At 35.0% G+C, this 22,047-nt stretch overlaps 1 protein-coding gene across 2 annotated transcripts; it reads right to left on the bottom strand.

Moving 5' to 3' along the window:
- Positions 1–7,325: 7,325 nt before the first annotated feature.
- LOC110727958 (syntaxin-41-like) lies at positions 7,326–18,125 on the bottom strand. 2 transcript variants are annotated; one of them, XM_021907549.1, is made up of 8 exons: positions 17,712–18,125; positions 13,547–13,823; positions 10,672–10,761; positions 10,499–10,576; positions 9,752–9,829; positions 9,583–9,648; positions 9,422–9,502; positions 7,326–7,952 (listed from the first exon to the last, which is right to left on the bottom strand). In XM_021907549.1, exons 1-8 carry the CDS (start codon positions 17,912–17,914, stop codon positions 7,848–7,850), a joined length of 978 nt encoding a protein of 325 aa, XP_021763241.1. In that variant the 5' UTR covers positions 17,915–18,125; the 3' UTR covers positions 7,326–7,847. The 2 variants fall into 2 exon arrangements, with proteins under 2 accessions (XP_021763241.1, XP_021763242.1); XM_021907550.1 differs by having other exon boundaries at positions 13,547–13,820; positions 17,712–17,914.
- Between the last annotated feature and the right edge of the window lie 3,922 nt (positions 18,126–22,047).

Here is a 22,047-nt window from a genome sequence, read left to right as displayed (position 1 = left end):
CTTTTGGACGCCACCGTACTTTAGTGTATGATCACAGTGGGGTTCAAGCTAGTGGGATTTAAAGGCTTGAAATTATTCCCCACAAGGTCTAGTTTCAATAGGCAAGTTAATTTATAAATGGTTAAGTCAAGAATCGAGAGATGAGATTTAATACCAATAAATTAATTGTGTGATTGTAATACGTAGCGGAAGCCCTTTACAATCTGGTTAATTGATGCATTGATGATTGACTATTATTGATTGATGGTATTGCATGATAATTTCTTATTGGATTGTTTTAATGTTTTACAATTGCGGCTTGTAAAAGTATAGCAATATTAAATTGATGAATCGAGCAGATGTTAATTTGATATTAAAGGCTATTTTCAATAAGAACTTAGATCTAATAAATTGCGAGAGCCTGTTAGATCTATGTTGGTTAATAAATTGCGAGAGCCTGTTAATCATGTTATTTATGCAATGTCAATGATTGATTACCCTATTTTACCCCGGAGTATTATTTATTGGTGAACCTATGCCCTAGATCCTTTATATACTATTTTCTCCCTGTTCCTACTCTTTTTAGTTTAGTTTCTCATTCAATCATAATTATTGGTTACTTAAATAGTTTAGATTATAATAATAAATTAGGAGTAAAATGACTAGTTTCCCTGTGGAGATCGACCCTACTTCCCTATCTACCTTAGTTAGTGATTTAGGTAATTATTTTTTATTAGGGATACGGCTCTACCCTGTCAAGGACTAAACTTAACAAAAGACTTCTGTAAGTTTATTAATTGACCTGACAAACCACAAAAATCTGATAATAGAGCAATCAGATTATCACAAACCTGAGGAGAGATTTGAAAGAAAAGGAAAGAATCATCAGCGAAAAATAAATGAGAAATTGAAGGTGCACCTCGAGAAATACAGATTCCTTTGATCAAAGATTCCCTCTCAGCTTTTCGAAGCATAGCAGAAAGCACTTCCATGCAAAGAACAAACAAATAGGAAGAGAGAGGATCACCCTGTCTAAGTCCACACTGAGGATTAAAAGAAGGAGAAGGGTTCCCATTAACCAAAACCTGATATGAAACTGTAGAAACACACTGACGAATGAGGTGAATCCAATAAGGTGGGAATCCATACTCCTGAAGTAACCTAAATAGAAAATCCCAACTAACCCTGTCATATGCCTTATTCATGTCCAACTTAATTGCAGCATAGAAACTCTTTTTCGCCTTTGATCTATTCATATAAGTGAGAACTTCATGAACTATCAAAGCATTATCCGAAAGAAGACGACCCGGAACAAAAGCATTTTGAAAGTCCGCAACCAGAGTCGGCAGAATCAAACGAAGCCGGCAAGTAAGGCACTTCGCCACACACTTATAAATTACATTGTAGAGGCCAATCGGGCGAAATTGAGAAATTGATTCCGGAGTATCAACCTTAGGAAGTAAAGCAAGGAACGTACGATTCCAATCCTTAAGCATATAACCATGAGCAAAGAAATGCTTCCGATCTACTCCCAAATATTACTCATTAGCGTTTTGATGATACCTTTTCATAACCTCAATAAGTGCAAGGATCAGAATATTGCATGAATCTAAACCTAAATAGGGTTGATTCGCATGTTAAGGATACCCGACCCTAGTTTCAACCACCACAATTATAAGAATATTACCTTCAAATAAAGATCTCATATAACATTTATTTTTTATTTGTAAAAGGGATAAAGTTACTCTACTATTTATGATATCATTATAAAGACCAAATAAATAATTCATTTGTTTTCCTAAATTCTACTTTCTTGCATATTACGCAGTGTGTTACTTTAACTATTAATATCTTTAATGGTGCACTGTCATTAGCAGAAAAACTATATTCGTGTCAATAACAATAACAAAATAACAAATAACAAATAATCCTTTCGTGTTATTAAATTCTATTTTCTTTCATTTTACACGGTCTCTAATACGTTTGTGTATTAGTAAAATTATATTAAATTAATGTATTAAAAATACATAGCAATAAAATTCAACATAACAATAATAACAGTAACAACACTAATAAGAAAAAAAAAGGAAAAAAATTAAAATATGGGAAAATTGTGGGAAACCACCTTTTATAACACCTATTTTTTTGTGAAAAAAACACTTTATAAAAATTTTCTTGTGAAAACACACCTTAAACCATTTTTTTTTTTTGTGAAGTAACACTTAAATCCGATTTAGGGGTTTTGACCCAGTTTTCCAGCGTTGACCCTCACGTGAGGGGCATGTGCTCAACCACTCCCTCCTCAAAACCACCAAAACCATAGCCGCCTAGCTAACCCAACTGCCAACACCACTACCTAGCCGCCACTAACACCACCTCTCAACCTCCAACATCGACACCACCCCCATCAACCTAGCTGCCATCACCGCCTACCCAATTCACTCTAAACCCACCCTCTTTTTCTTTCTTTTCCCCTCTAAATAGACTTTCTCACTCTTCTATTCCTCATAGCTACTCTCGAATTTTGTCAATTGAAGGCATAAACTCCATTGTTTTGATCGAATTGCGGCAAAGAACAACCTCGATTAATCTGATTTTGAAGTAGGTGAGTTGTTAAAGTTAAAAAAATTGATTCATTGTTGTTAATTTTGTTGGATTTTTTATTTAGCTTAGGTCTAGGGTTCTTTTTTTTTGTAATTGGGTAAAAAGGGGGTGCCGGGGGGAACTGTAACCTACCTTCTTCTCTCCTCTCTATTGATTTTTGGGGGAGGGTATGCTTTTTCCGGGTGGATTTGGGTGGGACGTGGGTGGTTCTGGAGGTGGGTAAGGATTTTTGCGGACGGGTTTTAAGTGATTTGGATGGGTGGTGATGGCGGCTAGGTTGATCGGTGGTGGTGTCGATGACTGAGTGGTGGTTCTAGTGGCGGCTAGGTGGTGGTGTTGGCGGCTGGGGTTGGCTAAGCTTGATTTTGGTGGTTTTGTGGAGGGAGGGGTTGAGCATGTGACCCTCACGTGAGGGTCAACGCCGGAAAACAGGGTCAATGCCCTGAAACCAACCTAAGGTGTTACCTTGTAAAAAAAAAATTGGTTTTAGGTGTGCTTTCACCAAAAAAAAAAAAGAAAAAAAAAAGAAATTGTTTTAAAAGTTAATTTCTTACAATTTTCCAAAAAATATATATAAAGTCGAACATTTACCATTTGTTTGAGTAGAGGTTCAAGAATAGGGATGTCAAATCGTCCCATAAGTATGATTGACATGTTTCCTATCAAATACAAAATAATCATATAATTAGATTTAAATGTATAATCAATTAAAACATACATTTATTATACATTATTATTATTACTCCCTCCGTTTTTAAATAATTGCTCCATTTCTCCTAAATGCGCGGAGTTTTAGGAAAAATTGAAGAAAGTAATAAAATATGGAGATAGTGGGGTTGGTGGAAGAATAAAAAACTGTAAAAAGCAAAAGTAGTAGAGAGAATTAGAGGAAAGAGAATATATGTTGGGTCCAATAGGTGAGAGAAATTAATTAATTATTATAAATGCTTTTCAAATAAGGAAATGGAGCAAGTATTTAAATATGGTCGTAAATGAAAAGTGGAGCAAGTATTTAAAAACGTAGGGAGTATCAAAATATCCGGTGTTAAAATTAGATTAGGCCTTATAGAGTGGTAATATAGGGATTTAAACATTATGTCAAAAAGCATAAAAGTTTGAGCTGAGCAAAACAATATGTTTTCTTTTTTATTCAAGAGCAAAACAATATGTCAAAAGGCATCAAAGTTAGAGTTGAGCAAAGTTGGTAAAATATTGAATTGAAACTAAGACAAAACTAAATTTTTACTACCATTACCATTTACTTAAAGGAAAAACAACATAAATCACAATCAACAAAATAGCAAGTTTGTTCATTATTGTGTGACATCAACACATCTACAAGCCGCTTTAATTGACATTTAGTTCTTTTATTTAGAAGAGGAGCAAGGATCTTCCAACTCTCCTAAATGTGGTAGCTAGCTTATTATAAAGTAAATATTTTTAAAAAGACATAAAATAGGAGAATATTATACATAGTAAAAGATTTAAGCCATTAAAAGGGAATTTTATAATCCAATGTATAGAGATTAAGAGACTAAAACCTAAAGCATTTTTGGATTAAAATACAGCCTCATATAAGCCCACAAATAATCAATAATCAAAACTTACACATAGGGAAGAAATTTTTAGCAGCAAAAACAAGTATCAATCAATAGTTATATATTAAAAATAAATAAATAAATAAATAAATAATCAAGTTTAGAATAAAATCTAATACAAAAAAATAACTTATTGTATATAATCTAGAAGAAAATACTTACCACTAAAAATAAATTATATTTAGATATTATCATTAAAGATAATAAATTATAATTTAACATACTCTAGTATTATAATCAAGTGCAATGCAAAATCCCAAGATCAAAATATCCATTTGTTTTAGGAAAATTTGATAATAATTACCACCATCTATTGTTGCCAAAATTGAAAATATCACCTCAAGTTTTTTTTTTTTTTTTTTAATTTTCCAACGTACTTTTTTCCAAAAGTTTTAAAAATTCTATCCCACCACTTTGTGAGATGACGTCATTGTGAGACCCGCAATTTCATTTTCCCTCTCTTTCCCTCGATTTCCCCTATTCTTCTACTCCCTTCTTTCAATTTCATCTCTCAAATTTGATTTCAATTACACAAATTTCGCAAATTAGGTTATAATTTCTACAATCTAACCTGCAACGAACTGAATTGATTAGTTTAATTAGGGTTTGGGTAATCAATTTGGGGGTTTTGCTAAATTCGACAAATTAGGGTTATCAATTTGGGGGTTTTGCTAAATTCGACAAATTAGGGTAATCAATTTGGGGGTTTTGCTAAATTCGACAAATTAGGGGTTTATCCGTGGTAATTACTTGTTTAATTGTCCACTTATTCATTCAATTTTAACTTCATAAACCCTAATTTGTCAAATTTAGCAAAACCCCCACATTAATCACCCAACCCTAATTAAGCTAATCAATTCACTTTGTTTTAGGTTAGATTGTAAAAATTATAACCTAATTTGCAAATTTTTTGTAAATGACATCAAATTTCAGAGATGAAATTGAAAGAGGGGAGTAAAAGAACAGGGGAAATCGAGGGAAGGATGAGGGAAAGAGAGGGAAAACGGAATTGTGGGTCCCACAATGACGTCATCTCACAAAGTGGTGGGATTTTTAGAACTTTTGCAAAAAAAAACTAGGTGGTAAAATTAAAAAAAAAAAAAAAAAAAAAAAAAAAAACTTGAGGTGGTATTTTAAATTTTGGCAACAATAGATGGTGGTGATTATCAAAATTTCCTTTGTTTTATAACAAACTTAGAGCTAATGCAAAAACAAAATAGATAATTGAATATCGAATTGAAGAGTTGTATTCAATTTACTGTACTCCAATTTTCTAGAATAAACTTGTTGAAAGAATTTAATTAGTTTCTTATGAGAGATGGTATACAATTTTAAGGAGAGATGGTGTTACTTGTGATGTCAGCGGTTGTTATTTTAGTAATAGTTATAGATTAAGGGTTAAAAAAAGAATTTAATATTTGAATTATAAATTAATAATTTCAAAATAAAATGAAAGTTTTGTTTTAAAAATATAATTTTTAAAAAATACGGTTAAATCGCACCATACCAAACCACATTTTGTGGTGCGGTTTGGTTAGAAGTGTGGTATGGTGCGGTTTGAAAAAGATACAAAACATAATTTTACCAAACTGCACCACGAACATCCCTAAATTTCCTTGAGGAAAAAGTTTCAAAAAAAAAATAGAGATTAATACATTAAAATAATATTTATTATAAAACTAATTGAGAAAGTAAAGCTTATGTGGCATGGGGCACAAAATAGGTACAAAGAGGGTTAGCTTGAATTCAAGTGGCATGGCAAGCTAATTTAACAATTAACTTAGCATTGGAGATGCGATGCTCTAAGGAGTTGGTAGAAATTTTCAGAAATCGCTAACAATGTCATTGTTTGTAGCTAGAAAGTAATTTTTTAGAAAGCAAATTTTCCTAAGAAAAGTGTTCCAAAATATAGGATATTAATAAAGTAGAATTTTAAAAACTAATTGATCAAGTGGGACTCATTTGAATAGCAAACTGAAACTACTAACTAATTTAGCTATTAGTTTAACATTAAAGATACTCTAGCCATTAGTTACTTTTGCCAAACACTTATACTTATAATATAAACCTTATTTTGACAGTTAGCCTCTACCCACCACTAATGACAGCTACTCGCTATTCTTATAACAATTTGCTACTCGACCTCTAAAAGTTACCCGCTACCGTTAGTTTTGCCCTACATACCTTCAAATCTCAACTCTTTTTTTTTCCTTTTTTTTTTGGAAAATTTGTAAATTACCAGCTAAAAAGGGGTCCTGTTTTGAAATTACCACCCATTAAAACTTTTATTTTTAATAACCACCCATTAAATTAAAAAAGTTTTCAGATTACCACCTTTTTTGTAATTCCGGTGGTAAACCCGTTTGAGGGCTCCACATAACGGCTAAAAACGGCGAATTTGACTCTTTTGATTGTTTCCCTCCTCGATTTTTTTTTTCTTTATAAATTATCCAACATCAATTCACAACTTTTGCCCCAAATTTCCTCAAATTGCAGCCGGTACATGTCTAAAATTTTGGAATTAAGGTTCGTGGGGAATAAAATTGGGGGTTTTCTGCAATTTTGGAATTAGGGTTCCTTGGCTTTAAAATTGGGGGCTTTTTACAATTAGGCTACATGTCTAAAATTGTAAAGGGACCCAATTGCTTACCTCAGGCGTCGCCATTGACATCACCATTTGATAGGAGCTTCACCTACGCACTTTTGGTCACCAGAAAACACCTCAAGATGGCGACTTCAATAGCAAATGCAAGTACTAATAGGGTCCCAATTTGCAGAAAAAAAAAAAAAAAAGTTAGGGTTCTGATTCAACCCTTAAGGGGTAGTTTCAAAGTTGACAGAGAATTAAAGGAAGAAAAAGGGGAAAGATTGATGCTTTTGGTTGAATTAATTGAAGAAATTGATGAGAGAAAATGTTTTTTTGAGTTTAATGTTTCAATCAGAAGGTTAGGTCGAGGGAAATGAAAAAAAAAAAGAAGGAACTTAATAAGGTGGGGCCCTCAACCGGATTTTCCACCGGAATTTCATAAAAGGTGGTAATCTGAAATGTTTTTTAATTTAATGGGTGGTTATTTCAAATAAAAGTTTTAATGGGTGGTAATTTCAAAATAGAATCCCTTTATGGGTGGTAATTTACAAATTTTCTTTTTTTTTTTTTTTTACGAGAACTTAAACTCTCTTCCTCATATCTTCATACAAACCAGACACCAAAATACGAAGTAATATGCTTTCGCAAAAAAAGATTTACAAGTATACGGAATATATTTCCTGAAAGTCTATAGATTTACTAAACTAGCTTGCACATTCATGCTAACTGATACAAAAGCAACACCTCGCCACTGACGAAGATGTTCCTTATAACAATCCAATAATAATCAAGAACACTGCCGGATCAAGGATCATATACAATGGGGAGTTCATACCCCGCTGAACATTGTTACAAAAATTGTTTCTATAGTGATTAGCCAAAATCATCAGAAAATGAGGTATTCGTGTCACCATTCCTGCTTCAGAACCCAGAAAATAATCTATGCAGTGCTTGTATCTGTGGTTCCCAAGGTAATTACAATGAACAGATTTCTCGATCTCACTGAACCTCAGTGACATTTAGCTAAGATATTCCATGCCAGTTGCTAGCGCAGACACATGAGGAAAGTTTCTAATTGGCTAGAATATTATCTCTTTTAGAACGAGAAGCACCAACATAACAAAACACATAATAATGAGAATTGTTGCGCACCGTGCCATACCCCCCTTTTGTGACCTGTCCGCCTGAAATATGAAAATGCAGTGTAGAAATTACAGACTGACCAACAATACTATAGCAGCATCTACTCCATGAAGAAACAAATGTTGCATCAGAGATTAACTTATAAACAAATCTATAAACAGAACAAATTTAGTGCAAAACAGGAAAACTACAGTCTCATAAAATGCAGGAAAAGGAAATGCCAAAAAAAAAAAAAAAAAAAAAAAAAAGGTTATTTTATTACATTAAGTACTTATTCAAGCTCTATGTCCAAAGAGAAGTTGCTTAATATGAGAATGGTGCGAAACAGTAAGTGCACTTATTTTGAGCTGCAAGAACATCATTTTTAGGTATTCCGTACTATATAAATGTAGTCACAGTCCCTTGTTTGATGAGCAATGCTAAGTCACAATTGCCTACTCAAGCACAGTTTAGTGAGGAAAGATAGGAATGTTTGCATAAATAAATAAAAATAAAAATAAAAATTGCAGTTGGGGATACTAGGGTTCTCACAAAATAAAAATTGCACAGTTTAAAGAAGCTGCCAAATCTTAGTTCTCAAAATAGTTTTATTCTTGCTTGCCCTTTTACTTGTATCTTGCATGCACAGAGTAATATGCAGTATGCAAAGATCCTAGTAAATTTTTAGTGACTCTCCAGAGAGTATTATGTAATCATCATTTTCTCTCCTGTCATATATTCTAAAAATACTAAGAACACTAAACTCTTGGTATTCCTGTGATGACTCCTTCCTACAATATGTTTATCTATGGTAGGATCATTTATCATCCAATACTCCTTGAGCCAACACTCAACTAATATGCTCCATTAGTAGGGCGATTTTTAGCCAGATCAAATCTGCGACTAAGGCGTGCTTATCTAGCAGGTAACTAATCACTTTGTTCAAGAAATATAATTTCTTTAAAGAACCTCTTCCACTCAACTGCTGGCTCCTATGTTACTTGGATTCGGGTACCCATGTCCAACATGGGTACGTGTCCAAGCGTCCGACTCGGCTATTTTGTGAAAAAATTCCATGATTTTGAACTAAAAGTGAAGTGTCCGGGTGTCATACCAATGTCCGAGTGTCGAGGGTCCGACACCGGTACGTGAGGTGAATTGAAGTGTCCAAGTAACATATAACTCTGCTGGTGAGTCTTTGATCATTTTCTTTTGGGGATTTACCCAAATCCCACTGCTCAAATAAGGGGCAAATCTCGTATACAGCTTAAGGTTTTCTTAAAAAAAAAAAAAAAAAGACGAAATCCACTGAAGTAAAGAACCCCTAACTAGACATCAGCAATCTAAAGACAAGGTTCCTCAAAAAGATCTAGACATTTTCTACTGCAATAAATTAATATTGCAAAAGCATAAGTTGAGGCATTAACATATGATAAATTAAAAACATAATTTTTTTTTTTAATAGCATCCAAGTTTTGACAAACAAGAGCTGTGCAAGAAGGGGATGGGAAGGCAAGAGGGGAGAGTATACTTTCTGAAGCTGTTTGAAGCCCTCCTCGACTGATGTTGCAACATTCTGAATGTTGTAATCTATCCGATCAACAATAGTACCCTGAAAGAAATGGCAACTTCAATCACCAAATTATTAATGGAAATAAGTGAATAAATACATATACATGATGTGAAAATAACCTGGTCAATCACAAGAACTGATAGGTCTTTCATGATCTGAGCAAGTTCATTTACAGATTCCACAACCTATAAAGTTAACCGGATTAATCAACAAACAAATGCGGCAGAAGTCAGTAACAGGCAATTGTGTAGCTTTAGATAAGAGATAAGAAGTGGGGATAAATGTTACCTGAGTGATCTCTCTTTCCCTTTCTGCTGTCAAATGATCACTTTTTTTGAACTCGGAAATTTGATGATTGTCAAGACCCTGTACAAGAAGAGTTCATGTAAACCAAGACACAGATAAACAATATGTTTCAACTGTTAAGAGTTATACCTACAATGAACAGCTCAATTTTAAAAACTCAATTTTACTAGGGGCTCAATTATGTTAGACGGCTAGCAATCTATTGGAATCAATATCAAAGATCCAGGTCGCAGGCATACTCCATTGCTTCTCATAACTAACAACTACCAAGAGTGGAATGTAGAAAACACATTCATGCTATAAAACATTTGGGTTGCATCTCTTATAGCTTGGATCAATACCACATTATTACACAAATTCTGCATCAATTGCTTGTATCATGAGCAACTGTAAACATAAAACACCATGAAATAATAATGTACAGGAGTATCAGAAAGTGAAATCATATCATATCATATTATAATTATTATTACAGTATACTGTATGCATTTTATTTAAGCATTCAAGAATGTATCCTTTAATCATCACAGATCAATCTGCAAAGCTTGAATAGCTAAACGCGTGATTTTCTTAATTTCTATCTCCATATGTTCACTTGTAACCAGCTAAAACCAGATACTTTAAGGTTTGGTCGAGAATAATCAACCAAGTTTTAGTCGACAAATAAACAAATAGTCATACAAGACCGATAAATGCTATAATTTCAAGCAATTCAGCGAAAAATGATACCATGTCACTGAATTCATCCTCATCGTCTTTCAGCATGTTCCCATTTAAGTTCATTTCCAAGTCAACACCATCAGTTCCCTGTACCAAAGAAAAAAGAAGCAACGGTTCTATAAAAAAGATGCAAAGTCAATTAGCCAAATACAAAATGAAAAATATTGAGGTATACGCATTACCTCCTTCTGTTGCCTAAGTCGCTTCAAATATGTTGACTGCTTCTTACGCAGTTCAACAGAAAGATTCTGAAGATCTGTAGCAAGGGAACGCTATCACAGAAATATTCAGAAGTAAATCATTTGTTCTGATATATTGAGAAATCTTATTTAAAAATTGAACAGAACCATAAAACTTTCATCCCTATATAAAAGTCTCCGTTTGTCTTTTGCACACACTTTTCAGGAAGCTGAATAAAAATGTAAGGTAGTGGGGGTTGGTTGTTTAAAGTGAAGATAAAAAAATTCAAAAAAAAAATTTCAAAAAAAAAAAAAAGAACAATATTGTGGGGTTTGGTGGATCAAAAAGTGAATAGAAGAGTTAATTACTACTATTACTAGGGTTTGGTCAATTAAAAGTGAATACAAACCAAACAAGATTCAATGGGACTTTTGTTTAGGATCAAGATTTTTGGATGAAATGGAACTTTTGATTGGAGATGTAGGGAGTACTGAATATTAAAAATAGCTTATCTCACTCAACTTCACTTAAACTAACAAGAAAACACTCACAGAAAAATTACACTCTATCCCAAAAGCTCCTAAGTCCCAACTAAAATTTCTGCTCAAGATAATCCGGTCATTCATCACCAACACCCAAAGTACATCCATGCAATCAAGCCCACCCCAATGTTTTCTTCACTATAAGTAATCCAATGCACCTACAAATCTTCCATGAGTCAATGAGCACACCCAGCTCCATAATCACAAAACAACCTATTACACAAAAGAGGCCATGCCATAATGCACAACAAAATGTGACACCCAAAACTCCTCACTACTAAGATGTTTTTTTCCTGTGTAATGTAAGTCTGAGACTCTGAGCTCTGACACTGACACAGGGAGCCCGCAGCCCATTCTAGCCCAAAACCTTTGGTAAGCCAGGCAAAAATGTTTGAGTGTCACCTTAGCCAAAGAGTACTAGGCCATGGTGGCGACGTTCACCTTAACCCAAGGCATAATATGTAGGATAGCCACTGATTGGGCCTCTGTTATGTATCAACCCATACCATGCGTTAATTTTCTTCAGGACCTTGGCTTTCCAAAAATAAAAAAAATAAAAATAAAAAAAAAAAAGATACCGAAAGGAAATGATATGCCTATTTGTGAAAAACAGAAGCAAGCTCTCCGCTCTAGCGATACAAAGAGAACCTCAAACCTAAATCTTCTAAAAGTATAAATTTCATAAAAGGCTTGGACCCTCACAAGTCACAACCAAACAAACACAGTAGTTAGAATGTAATGCAAAGGGGAAATGTGATAAGGATGAGGGATGGAAATGAAAAAACATATATCTAGACATAGCCTTTTTTCCAAAACCGAATTTTAAACCTCAACTTCTTATATGACCATGGCAATGTAAAAAAGAGATGCCACAGAAATTAAAAAAAAATCCAAGAATGGAGCAGAAGGCACGGTAGCATGTTTAATTGCAAGAACATCTATCCATTATCCTAAAGTACATAACTGTATGGCTGTATCTAAGAATTAATGTGAAAGCGAATTGTGTGCATAAGAGGAGCAGAATAACCACTCACCCAATTTGGAAACATTTTAAGCCACCAAATTTCCGAGACCTTGACCACTCCTCTCCCAAGGCTTACAATCCTCATCCCACCCCCACAAGATGATCTATCCTGTCCTCTCCTACCCCAAACCAAAGGAGGTTCTCCATAATTTTTCACTACTCTAATCACCAAGAGGAAGGTTAAAAAGAGTGAGGTAATACATTAGGGTACTAGATAACAGGAATAAATGTTTGAATATGATATTACATATAATCACCCCTCCAACTTTCTGCAATAACACGAGACTGATAAGAGAATGGTACAGGAACAAGGAGAAAGAAAAAGTACAAAGAGTCGCAAAGAGAGTGGATGGGTGTGGCCAGTGTAGGTTTAACTTAAGAGAAGAATTAGGAGAAAAAACTAACTAGTAGTATGTCAACTTATAATTGGGGTAGACATGATTAGGTCAACTTTCTACTGGGATGATTCGGATGAAGGGAGTATCTTCAAACATCTTTACCAAGCTTAAGAATTTTTTGTAAAAGTTTTATTCTTTACAAATATTGCACAAACCCAAGTACATAAAGAGCACAAGATGTCCTCAAAAAGTAACTGAAGAGCACTACTTAAGTCTTAAGATTAACCCAATATTTTTGTGTCTCCCCTAAGTATAAATTGGGGAATCCCCACAGTCGCTTTAATCAATGAAGAAGCTAACCAACCCCCCCCCCCCCCCACACACACACACACACAAATGAATCTGTGACCACTCCTGTACAATAACAATATTTTTTTACAATCACGTCAACTGCCATTTCATGCTTGAAGGGTCAAGTGCACCTATACTAACTCTGCTGTGTACCATATTGACCTGACACATTTGCCAGCACCTACTTTTTATCATTTATAACTTCAATTGGCTATAAGGAAAAATTATTAAAAGTTGATATTATACAAATAAATATTGAGAAAAATCTAACAAGATCTCATGTAGCTATGTTTCTCCTAATGTATAAACAAAAGTATTATATTGAAAAGAGAGTTAGAGAGAAAGGGCCCCACCCTTCCCTTGAATGTTCTTCCCTGACCTCTTTTTTACAAGACATAGGATAGAGGTACTAAACTGTAATAAACCTCAAACCTAAATACAAGCGCTGATGCATGCAAAATTGTTCAGTTAGGAAGTGAGGACTGACAACAATAATAAATATAATGAATATGTTAACAAATAAATCAAGATAAACGCTTAAACCACATGATACATGTAACCACCATAAGTAGAAAATTTAAACCAAAAATTGCAAAATAGAAGTGCAGGTATAAATGCCCACCTGTACATTTTTTCGAACACCAGAATCCTCAGAAGGGCCGCGTGCTGAAAGTTCCTTCAATCTTTTCTCTGATCTCCTCAGTATATCAGTAATATCTAAGGTAAGGCCTTCAATCAGACGCTGATCTTCCCTACCATCTTCAAAGGACGGCATTAAAGCCTTGGAATGAGCCTTCACTAGCTCTCCCATTTTGAGTCGAGCACGTTGAATATTTGAAGTTATCTCTTCTGCAATGTCTACCCATGCTGGTGGTAGACCCACTGTTAATGCATCCCTGCTGTACCAAAGAAATAAATTACACAATCAAAAAAAAAAAAAAAAAACCACTCAGGTCGCCACAACTAGGAGTATAAGTTAGTTCTGAATGGCGTAATTTAAAACTTATTCCGTACAATCTGATGATGTCATTCAGCATGGTTGTTCTCCATAATCTTATGTTTGGCCAACCTACTTTCAAATACGTTTACTGCTTCAGAAAATCAGGGAATAAGTTCATTTAGTATGACTTATTGGACATATCATTGATCAATATTGGACTTAATCTAATTGACTATAATTATTTTCCTTCCCGTACAATCTACTTCATATCTCACCCAATAAAGATAATAGAGGAAGAAAACAAAAGGTAAAAGGTAAGCAATTAGTAATGACAAGTTTGATTGAAAGTCTCCACAAGTAATGGGTTGAATAAAAGCATGAATATTTTTGAGCAAAACTTACCGGGGTTAAAAAAAAAAAGGCAGTATAAAATGTTACTACTCTTTGGCTTCAGTTTTAAAAAGACAACATCAAAATGGCTCATTAAACTTTCGATGGTCCTTCTATAACGTGAAATAGCATACAGTCATTGCGTTTTGCCAAGAGGCATTAAGATAAAGTTAATGTTAATGTCTACTCTGTAAACAAAATTATTTTTGACATCAACATCCAAACCTTGGCATGACAATCTCCACTTGGGAATGGTGATAACCTCAGTGTTTGAAAAAGCACGCCTAAGGCACACCTAGGCAATGAGGCGCAAGACAATAAGGGGTAAACGCTTTTTTTTGGCCTGGGCGATGCGTTTCTTTTAAGGCGCACCTAGGCGCTGAGGCGCAAGGCAATAGGGGGTAAGCGCTTTTTTTTTTGCCTGGAAGAGGCGTTTTGCCGCACTAGAGGCGCCCGAGGCGCACCTAAAGCAATTTTCTGCCAAATTTTTAACTGTTTATATAGTGTGCCTCACTTCAAAGACGCAAACTGAGGCGTTTATATAGTGCGCCTCACTTCAAAGAGGCACATTGAGGTGCGCCTAAGGCGCTGCATAACCCTTATCACTTCAGCGCGCCTTGAGCTTTTTTATACATTGGATAACCTTAGCATCTCCTAAACATAATCTGTACAAGGTCAATATCTAAACATCCACCACCCCGGTAAAAGGAAAAAAACAGTGTTGGAAGTTAAAACCAGTCAAGGTAAAGAATAGAACAAACTCAGCATTGAAGGTTGATTTTTTATTTTACATCTAAGACAATGAATGTGGAGAAATCATACTATTTCAAGATAAAAAAGATGCATTTGGACAATGCTCCAACCCCTCCATCCCTCATTGTTTTACCCCTAAACGTTGACAACAGCATTACTGCAAAATAACTTTGTTTTATAAAGTGTCTGGTTCCAATTAGCCTATACACAATATATCAGCCAACACATACAAGCTTTCCAGTTTGCAGGAACAGTAAAATAAAAAACGTCAAACAATGTAAAGCCGATAAATTTACAATAGCTTCTTCGCTCTATGCAAAAGTTACCATTATCTGCCCATATCACCATTTAAATCACATAGGAGGTATATTTATTCACCAATTACAGCTAAATTACACTATAGCGTAGAAAAAGCTCCAATGTAAATGGGAGCAAATGGGCATGAGGCATGAACTCAAAACTATTTGTTGCAAGAAAAGTCTCATATGTATATAATAATGCAACTCTATATCCAAGAATAAAAAATTAAAAAATAAAAAATAAACTCATTACCATTACCGCCTACAAAAACCGCAAAATCACATCATCACCTTATATGTTAAAACAGGTAAGTTACCATTATGATTTAACATATTTCACACATGAATCTGTGAAAGAATAATGCACACTTCAGCACTTCCAATATCCTTAAAACCTAAGACACTCTACTACTCTAGAACTGTTGAATTTCAAAAAGTTATACGCCTAAGGAAAACAGCATCTAAGGAAAACCCAAGAGAAATCCCATTGAACGGCACCAAAAGGCCCAAAGAATTCAGAATTTTGGAAAGGGGGAGAGAGAGAGAGAGAGAGAGAGATTGCCATATCCTACCTTCAAAGTCTAACTTCAACATGATACCCTTCTAATCCCTTCTTCTAGGGACAACAACCACCTTCCCGTCCACAAGAGGTGCATTAACAATCTGATGGCCACCAAAGCAAGTAGCAGCCTTGAAAGTATCCAAAAAAGAAATTACCCAATCTATATTCTATAACAACAAACCTTTGCTAATATTGTATACGAGACATTAAAAGGTGTATATTCCCTAACTTTCAGATTGGAAATCGAAATTATTAATGTTGGGTTCATACCCATGTCAACCACATAAGTCTCATTAAGCTGATAACACCATTAATCATCAACTTCCACCAATTCATAAGATTCCAAGAAAGACAAGGAGCCATTACAGCTCAGGGAATTACTTGGGTTACCTCACTCTGTAATGAAAACAGCAATGTATATCTTAGCATCATTAAATGGCTCTATATTATAGCACTTTCAGCACTTAAAATACAAGAATAATCCAATCCCTCTATCATATGCCTTCCTTAAACCCTTGAATATAAGAACTCCCAAAGAAAGTAGTGGTCCCCTCACCAATGGCCTCTTGTATCTTAACTTTACACCCCCGAAACTCATTCAACTCCTAGACTCCTACCATAATACAAGGTTTAATCAAAGTAGGAATGAGCAATCTACTTCCTTAGTCATATCACTTCATCTATTGATTCATACTCCTCTCTTTTAAGGATAAATCCTTCAAAGAAGTCCTTAAGGGGTAAGGCTTCCTATCCAGGCTCAGCTATCAATTACAACTCCCTCTTTAGTTTGGGTTCCTTGGCAGTCTTTCCTTTCTCGCCTTTTGGACAATGAGCTTCCTTAGTAATAACTAATTTACAAGTACATCATTCACATTCAGTCAATTATGTGGAAAATGTCACAAAACCCCCTTTATAAGCAAGATGAAACAGAAAAATTATAGCTTAGTCATTAGTCATCACTCATCACACCAAACACATATACACATATTCTGTAGTGATGTCTGAATCCCAATATAGAAGCTCTAAACAACAATAGTATCACAGCTCTTGACCACATTATTTGAATGTGTACGTATTCAGTACACAAATTGGGCATCGACCCCACAGAAGCAATGGAAACAAAATTGTTAAACAAATAAAGAATGCAAAACAATACTTCGTAATTTATTCCTGACAATTTATTCATACACCCTCACTTTGCCTTCCTTTTACTACACCCCTCACTCCTCATAACCCTCTCATTCCTTCCTTTTGATTCTCCATCAGCCTCCAATCTTGACGAGAATTAAATTCCAATTGCAACAAGATAATGAACTACAAACAACAATTCACTCTCCGAGCGAAGCAAACCAGTCAGCAAATCCAATCACTATATTTCTCTCTGTTTACTCTCTTTGCCTTGCCAAACAGCAATGCGTGAGAAAATTCACATCTCCTCATCGCAACGAACACACTATCAATTTCTATTAACATGTTTCAGTTACAACTTTTGTAAACAGATCATATGAAAAAGGATCAATCCATCAAACATCAGTGCTAAATTTGAACCCAGAACAAGTGAACAAACTCCATCATCCCAATTTCTATTAACATTTTTCAATTATAACTTTTATAAACAGAAGTTGAGTTCATTCTACATACAACTAGAACTAACTTTCCTTTTGCATCTGGAGAGCCACAAAGGACAATGATGTATACGGGATTCGATCCGAGCTTACGAGCAACCCCTCCCCCCACAATAAGCTAAATTTGCAATCATCAATTCACAATTACTCCAAAAAACAGACAATTTACAGAAATAAGATAAAATGTAAATTACAGTAGGAGAGAGAAATCAAAAAACCTGGAAGTAGACGGATCTTCAGTATTAAGAGGAGTGTAAGAAGAAGAAGATGCATTCGAATTTAAGAGTGAAGTCATCTCGATCACCGGACCACCACTTCCGCCGCCACCAACGCCGCCCATTAACGACGAATCCGGCATTTTAACTGCTTTAATTGCATCTCTATGCTTTCTGAACAGTGTTGTTCGATTTCTTGTCGCCATTTTTCAACAAAATCAATTGGAATTGAAAATTTGGGGATTTATGAGTGTTATTGATGAAAAATTAGGGTTTATGGGAGAAAGAATTAAAATTAATGAAGATATGAATTTCAAGAATGAAGAATTGGGGAAGGTGATCAACTTTTTTTTTTTTTTTTGGGTTTTTTTGGGTTAGAAAATATTTAATTCGGACCTTTCTATCTTTCGCTGAGTTACGTTGGTTTTTTTTTTTTTTTTTTTTTTTTGACGGGGAGTTACATTGGTTAGCCTCGAAGCAATCGCACAAATTTTTATTTTTTTTCTTTTGACCATAAATTATTAATAATCGAAGTTGGTAAGAACTACGGTAATATAGGACGTGTTCAGCGTTAGTTTTTGAGTAGCTTTTAGTGGTTTGACTTGGTCAAACCACTACTCAATAAAAAATGTGAGTGTTTAGCAAAGTAGTGGTTAGAGTAGCTTTTAGTGGTGGAGGTAGCTTTTGTGAAAAGTTAGAAATATTAGCTTTTGAAATTAGAGGTAGCTTTTCAAGTAGCTGTTGAAAATTTAATCTATAGTTTTAAAAATAGAATATTGATTTTTATATGTAACAGCTAGTCAACCACTAGTTTACCGAACACTCATATCTAAATTATTTATCTTCACAGCTAACAGCTTGTTGACAGCTAACAGCTACCTACACAGCTACAGCTACCTTCACAGCTATATTTTGCCGAACACGCCCATAGTCATGTGAAGTCTTATGCATTTCAATGCTTACAGAGTTACAGTAGATTTTAATATTTTTTATAATTTTGCATAAATAGATTAAAAGATTGGAGGATTTAAGAAAGTTATTTTTCAGAAAATTCAGGATCGGGTTTGGAAGGAGAAATTTTTATCTCAAGCAAGTCGGGAGATTCTTATCAAATTCCTGGCTCAAGCTATTCCTACTTACGCAATGCATTGCTTCTCAATTCTAGTGAGTATCCTTAAGAAGGCCGAAAAAATGTGTAGAAATTTCTTTTAAGGTCAAAAAGGTGAGGGAAGGAAGTTGTGTTGGATGACTTGGAATAAAATGTATAGGACAAAAAATAAAGGTAGTTTGGGTTTTCGAAATATGCAGCTCTTTAATAAATCAATGCTTGCAAAACGGGGTTGGAGAATTTTAACAAATGAGAATTCTCTATTGACTAGAGTGTTAAAGGGTAAATACTTCCCATCTTCAAAAAAATTTTAATCTAAAATTTGTTCCTAATGCAAGCTTCACTTGAGTGCCCGTCATGTTGTGGAGAAAGGAGCAAGAAAGATTGTTGGTAGGGGAGTAGCACAAACATTTGGGAAGATCCGTGGATACCTAAGCTTTTCCTGATTTTCGCATTTTGTCAACTAAAGTTGTGGGGGATAATGTGACAAATTTTGTGAACGAGTTGTGGGAAGATTAAAAATGGAACCATAGTGTGTTAAATGAGCTTTTCACGTATAGGGAGGTGACACATGCAGTATTCCTATTCCTTTTTTTTTATGAGGATGGTGGGTGGTTATAGCACCACTCGAAAGATGGGTACTATAATGTTAGAAGTGCGTACAACCTAATTACAGAAAAAGAGGATAGGGAACGAGCTTGTGATTCTGTTGGTTAGTGTTTGTTCATTTGGAAGGCTATTAGGCATGCTAGCATTACACCTAAGATAAAGTTCTTTGCCTGGCACTGTGTGAAGGAAAGTCTGCTTGTGATAAGCAAACTGGTGGTGAGAGGTGTGGGTTCAGAGATTTGGTGCTCCATGTGTGGAGAGGTAGAGGAAATATTATTCATATGGCGCTATTATATATGTCCGAATGTAACCCCAATTTGGAGGTACTATGTGCTTAGGCAAAGATGGATGAGGACAGGAACTTAAGAACATGGTGCAATGCAGAGATCGAGAAAGTCAAGAATCCTAAGTGGTGGGATATTTTCTGGTGTATGGCTTTTGGAGTATGGATGAGGCGAAATAGGTGGATTTTTTATGGGAAAAAATGCCTAAGTCGGAAATTGCACACGAGATTATTAGCATTGTTGGCGATTTGAGAATGCGAAGGAGAGGCTTGCTGTGAATCAACCCTAGCAGCAGCTTGGTTCGGTGTGGACAAGGCCTGCTACTAGGCTGTATAAACTCAACACTGATCGATGCAACATTTTTTTAGCAGAAGCAGCTTGGTATTAGGGGTGTCTTGCGGAATGCGGTTGGTGATGTATTGTTGGCTTACTGCTCATGTATTGGGGTTGTTTAAGGTGGATGTAAGGGAAGCAATTGTAATGAGGTAGAGTTTTTTTATAGCCAGAGGAGCAGGGTTCAGAGACTTTGTGCTTGGAACTGGCAATATAAAATTGTTTTAGCATATGAAGAAAGGCATCACTTCTCCTAATGCATTTGGCATTGTGGTGAAGGACATCCTAATGCTGACGAAAGACTGTCGAAACTTATAGTTCTCCTTCATTAAGAGGACCGGAAATGGCTCATAGCTTAGCAAAATTAAGTTGCAATTTTAGTGAGTATCATATTTGGCTAGAAGAGTAGCCTCTTGAGATTCAAGAGGCTTTATGTAATGATTTGCAAACTGGATGATTTAATAAAAAAGGCTAAGCTTTTGGTTTGTGTAAAAAAAAAATAAATAAAAAAAAAAAATAATAATAATAATAATAATAATAATAATAATAATAATAAGATTGAAAGATTAAGTTATAAAATGTGTTTTGAAGAATGGGTGAGTTTACTTAAGATTAGAAATGTTCAAATTTTTAATCTCAATGGCAAAATAAGTGTTTTACGCCCTATGTTTATGAAAATTGATTACATTTGTCATTATAAGTGTTCCCTTTATTGGTTATGTTTCAATTATTTCTAGATCTCAAGGTTGCAACGGCGATGCATATGAATATACCAGAGACCTAAATTAGTTTTCGTTGACCTTATTTTGAAACACGAGCAATTTATGATGTATCACTGTGGATATAACTGGGAATGTTTGACAACCTTGGTACTTTACGCCTACATATGTAAGTCTGGATCCTTCACAATGGCAAAATTTAAAATTTTACTTCAATTCATAATAAACCTCAGCTTATCGTTAGAGACCTCAATGAAACTTTATAATTACCAAGAATGAGAATAAAATATTCCCAAACTTTTCACCGATCGCACTTTGCTTTCAAACAGTGGAATTACTACACCCACATAGATAACTATGTAGGCTTAGGATCTCCAATGCAGAGATCCCAAACCCATCATCTTCATCACCCAAACCCTCCTAACCCCAACTAGATGTATGGGAAGCTCCATCTCTCAACTCTTCCAAACTCAATTTTGATGGTTCGATAAAAAACAACTCAACAATAGTTAGATTCATCATTAGAGATAGTGATTGTACACCTATTATAGCCCAACCTTTCAACTAGAGGTGATTATTTGCGGGCTTGGAAGGGAAACGGCCCGGGCCTATTGTAACACCCCAATAATTCTCTCTTTAAACCTGTGAGGACCCTGAACAATATTCAAGAGAACATACAAGCTGTGGTAATTCTGCTCCCCAATAATTCTCTCTTTAAACCTGTGAGGACCTTGAACAATATGCTGCATGTGTAAGAACATGTGGTAATTCTACTCCCCAATATTACAAGTGTAAAAATTGGATCGTCACAGGGTCATTGAAAGGCGAAGGCCATGACCAAAGAAAGACACACAAAGCACGCAATCAGCAAAGCTGAGTACATACAAGCTGCAAAATAAATTAAGAAATCCATAACATGCTACTAATAATCAATCATCATGCATCATTAAATTATAGACTCAACACACGACTCAACTATTTATATTACTAAGACTCCATTAATTAATAATAGGTAATCATTATTTTTATTCATTGGATTATGCAATAGACAAGGTTGTCCAACCCATGCTCCATTTGGAACATCAATAAAAGAAAAACCCCATGCCTCCTTTCGGAAACATCAATAAACATCTAACGACCACGGGCGCGACTCCGTGACCGTAGTTAGTATGAGATCTCACCTAACTCCTAGTTTTGAAAAATATTTGAAATAAGAGACTCGTAGATCAGACGGCCTCGAGAAAAGTACACGGCTAATACCCCATGTACCCCAACCCCTGATTGTC

Source organism: Chenopodium quinoa, unplaced genomic scaffold (assembly GCF_001683475.1).
Source record: "Chenopodium quinoa cultivar QQ74 unplaced genomic scaffold, ASM168347v1, whole genome shotgun sequence".
NCBI lineage: Eukaryota > Viridiplantae > Streptophyta > Magnoliopsida > Caryophyllales > Amaranthaceae > Chenopodium > Chenopodium quinoa.
This window is presented reverse-complemented; position numbering and strand designations above follow the sequence as displayed.

Coding starts and splice junctions, on each gene's coding strand:
- LOC110727958 (XM_021907549.1), bottom strand. CDS start 17,914: ATGGCGACAAGAAATCGAACAACACTGTTCAGAAAGCATAGAGATGCA. Junction 9,649..9,751: donor GGGAAAGAGAGATCACTCAG/GTAACATTTATC, acceptor TTAACTTTATAG/GTTGTGGAATCTGTAAATGA. Junction 7,953..9,421: donor GCTTCAAACAGCTTCAGAAA/GTATACTCTCCC, acceptor TTCATATTTCAG/GCGGACAGGTCACAAAAGGG.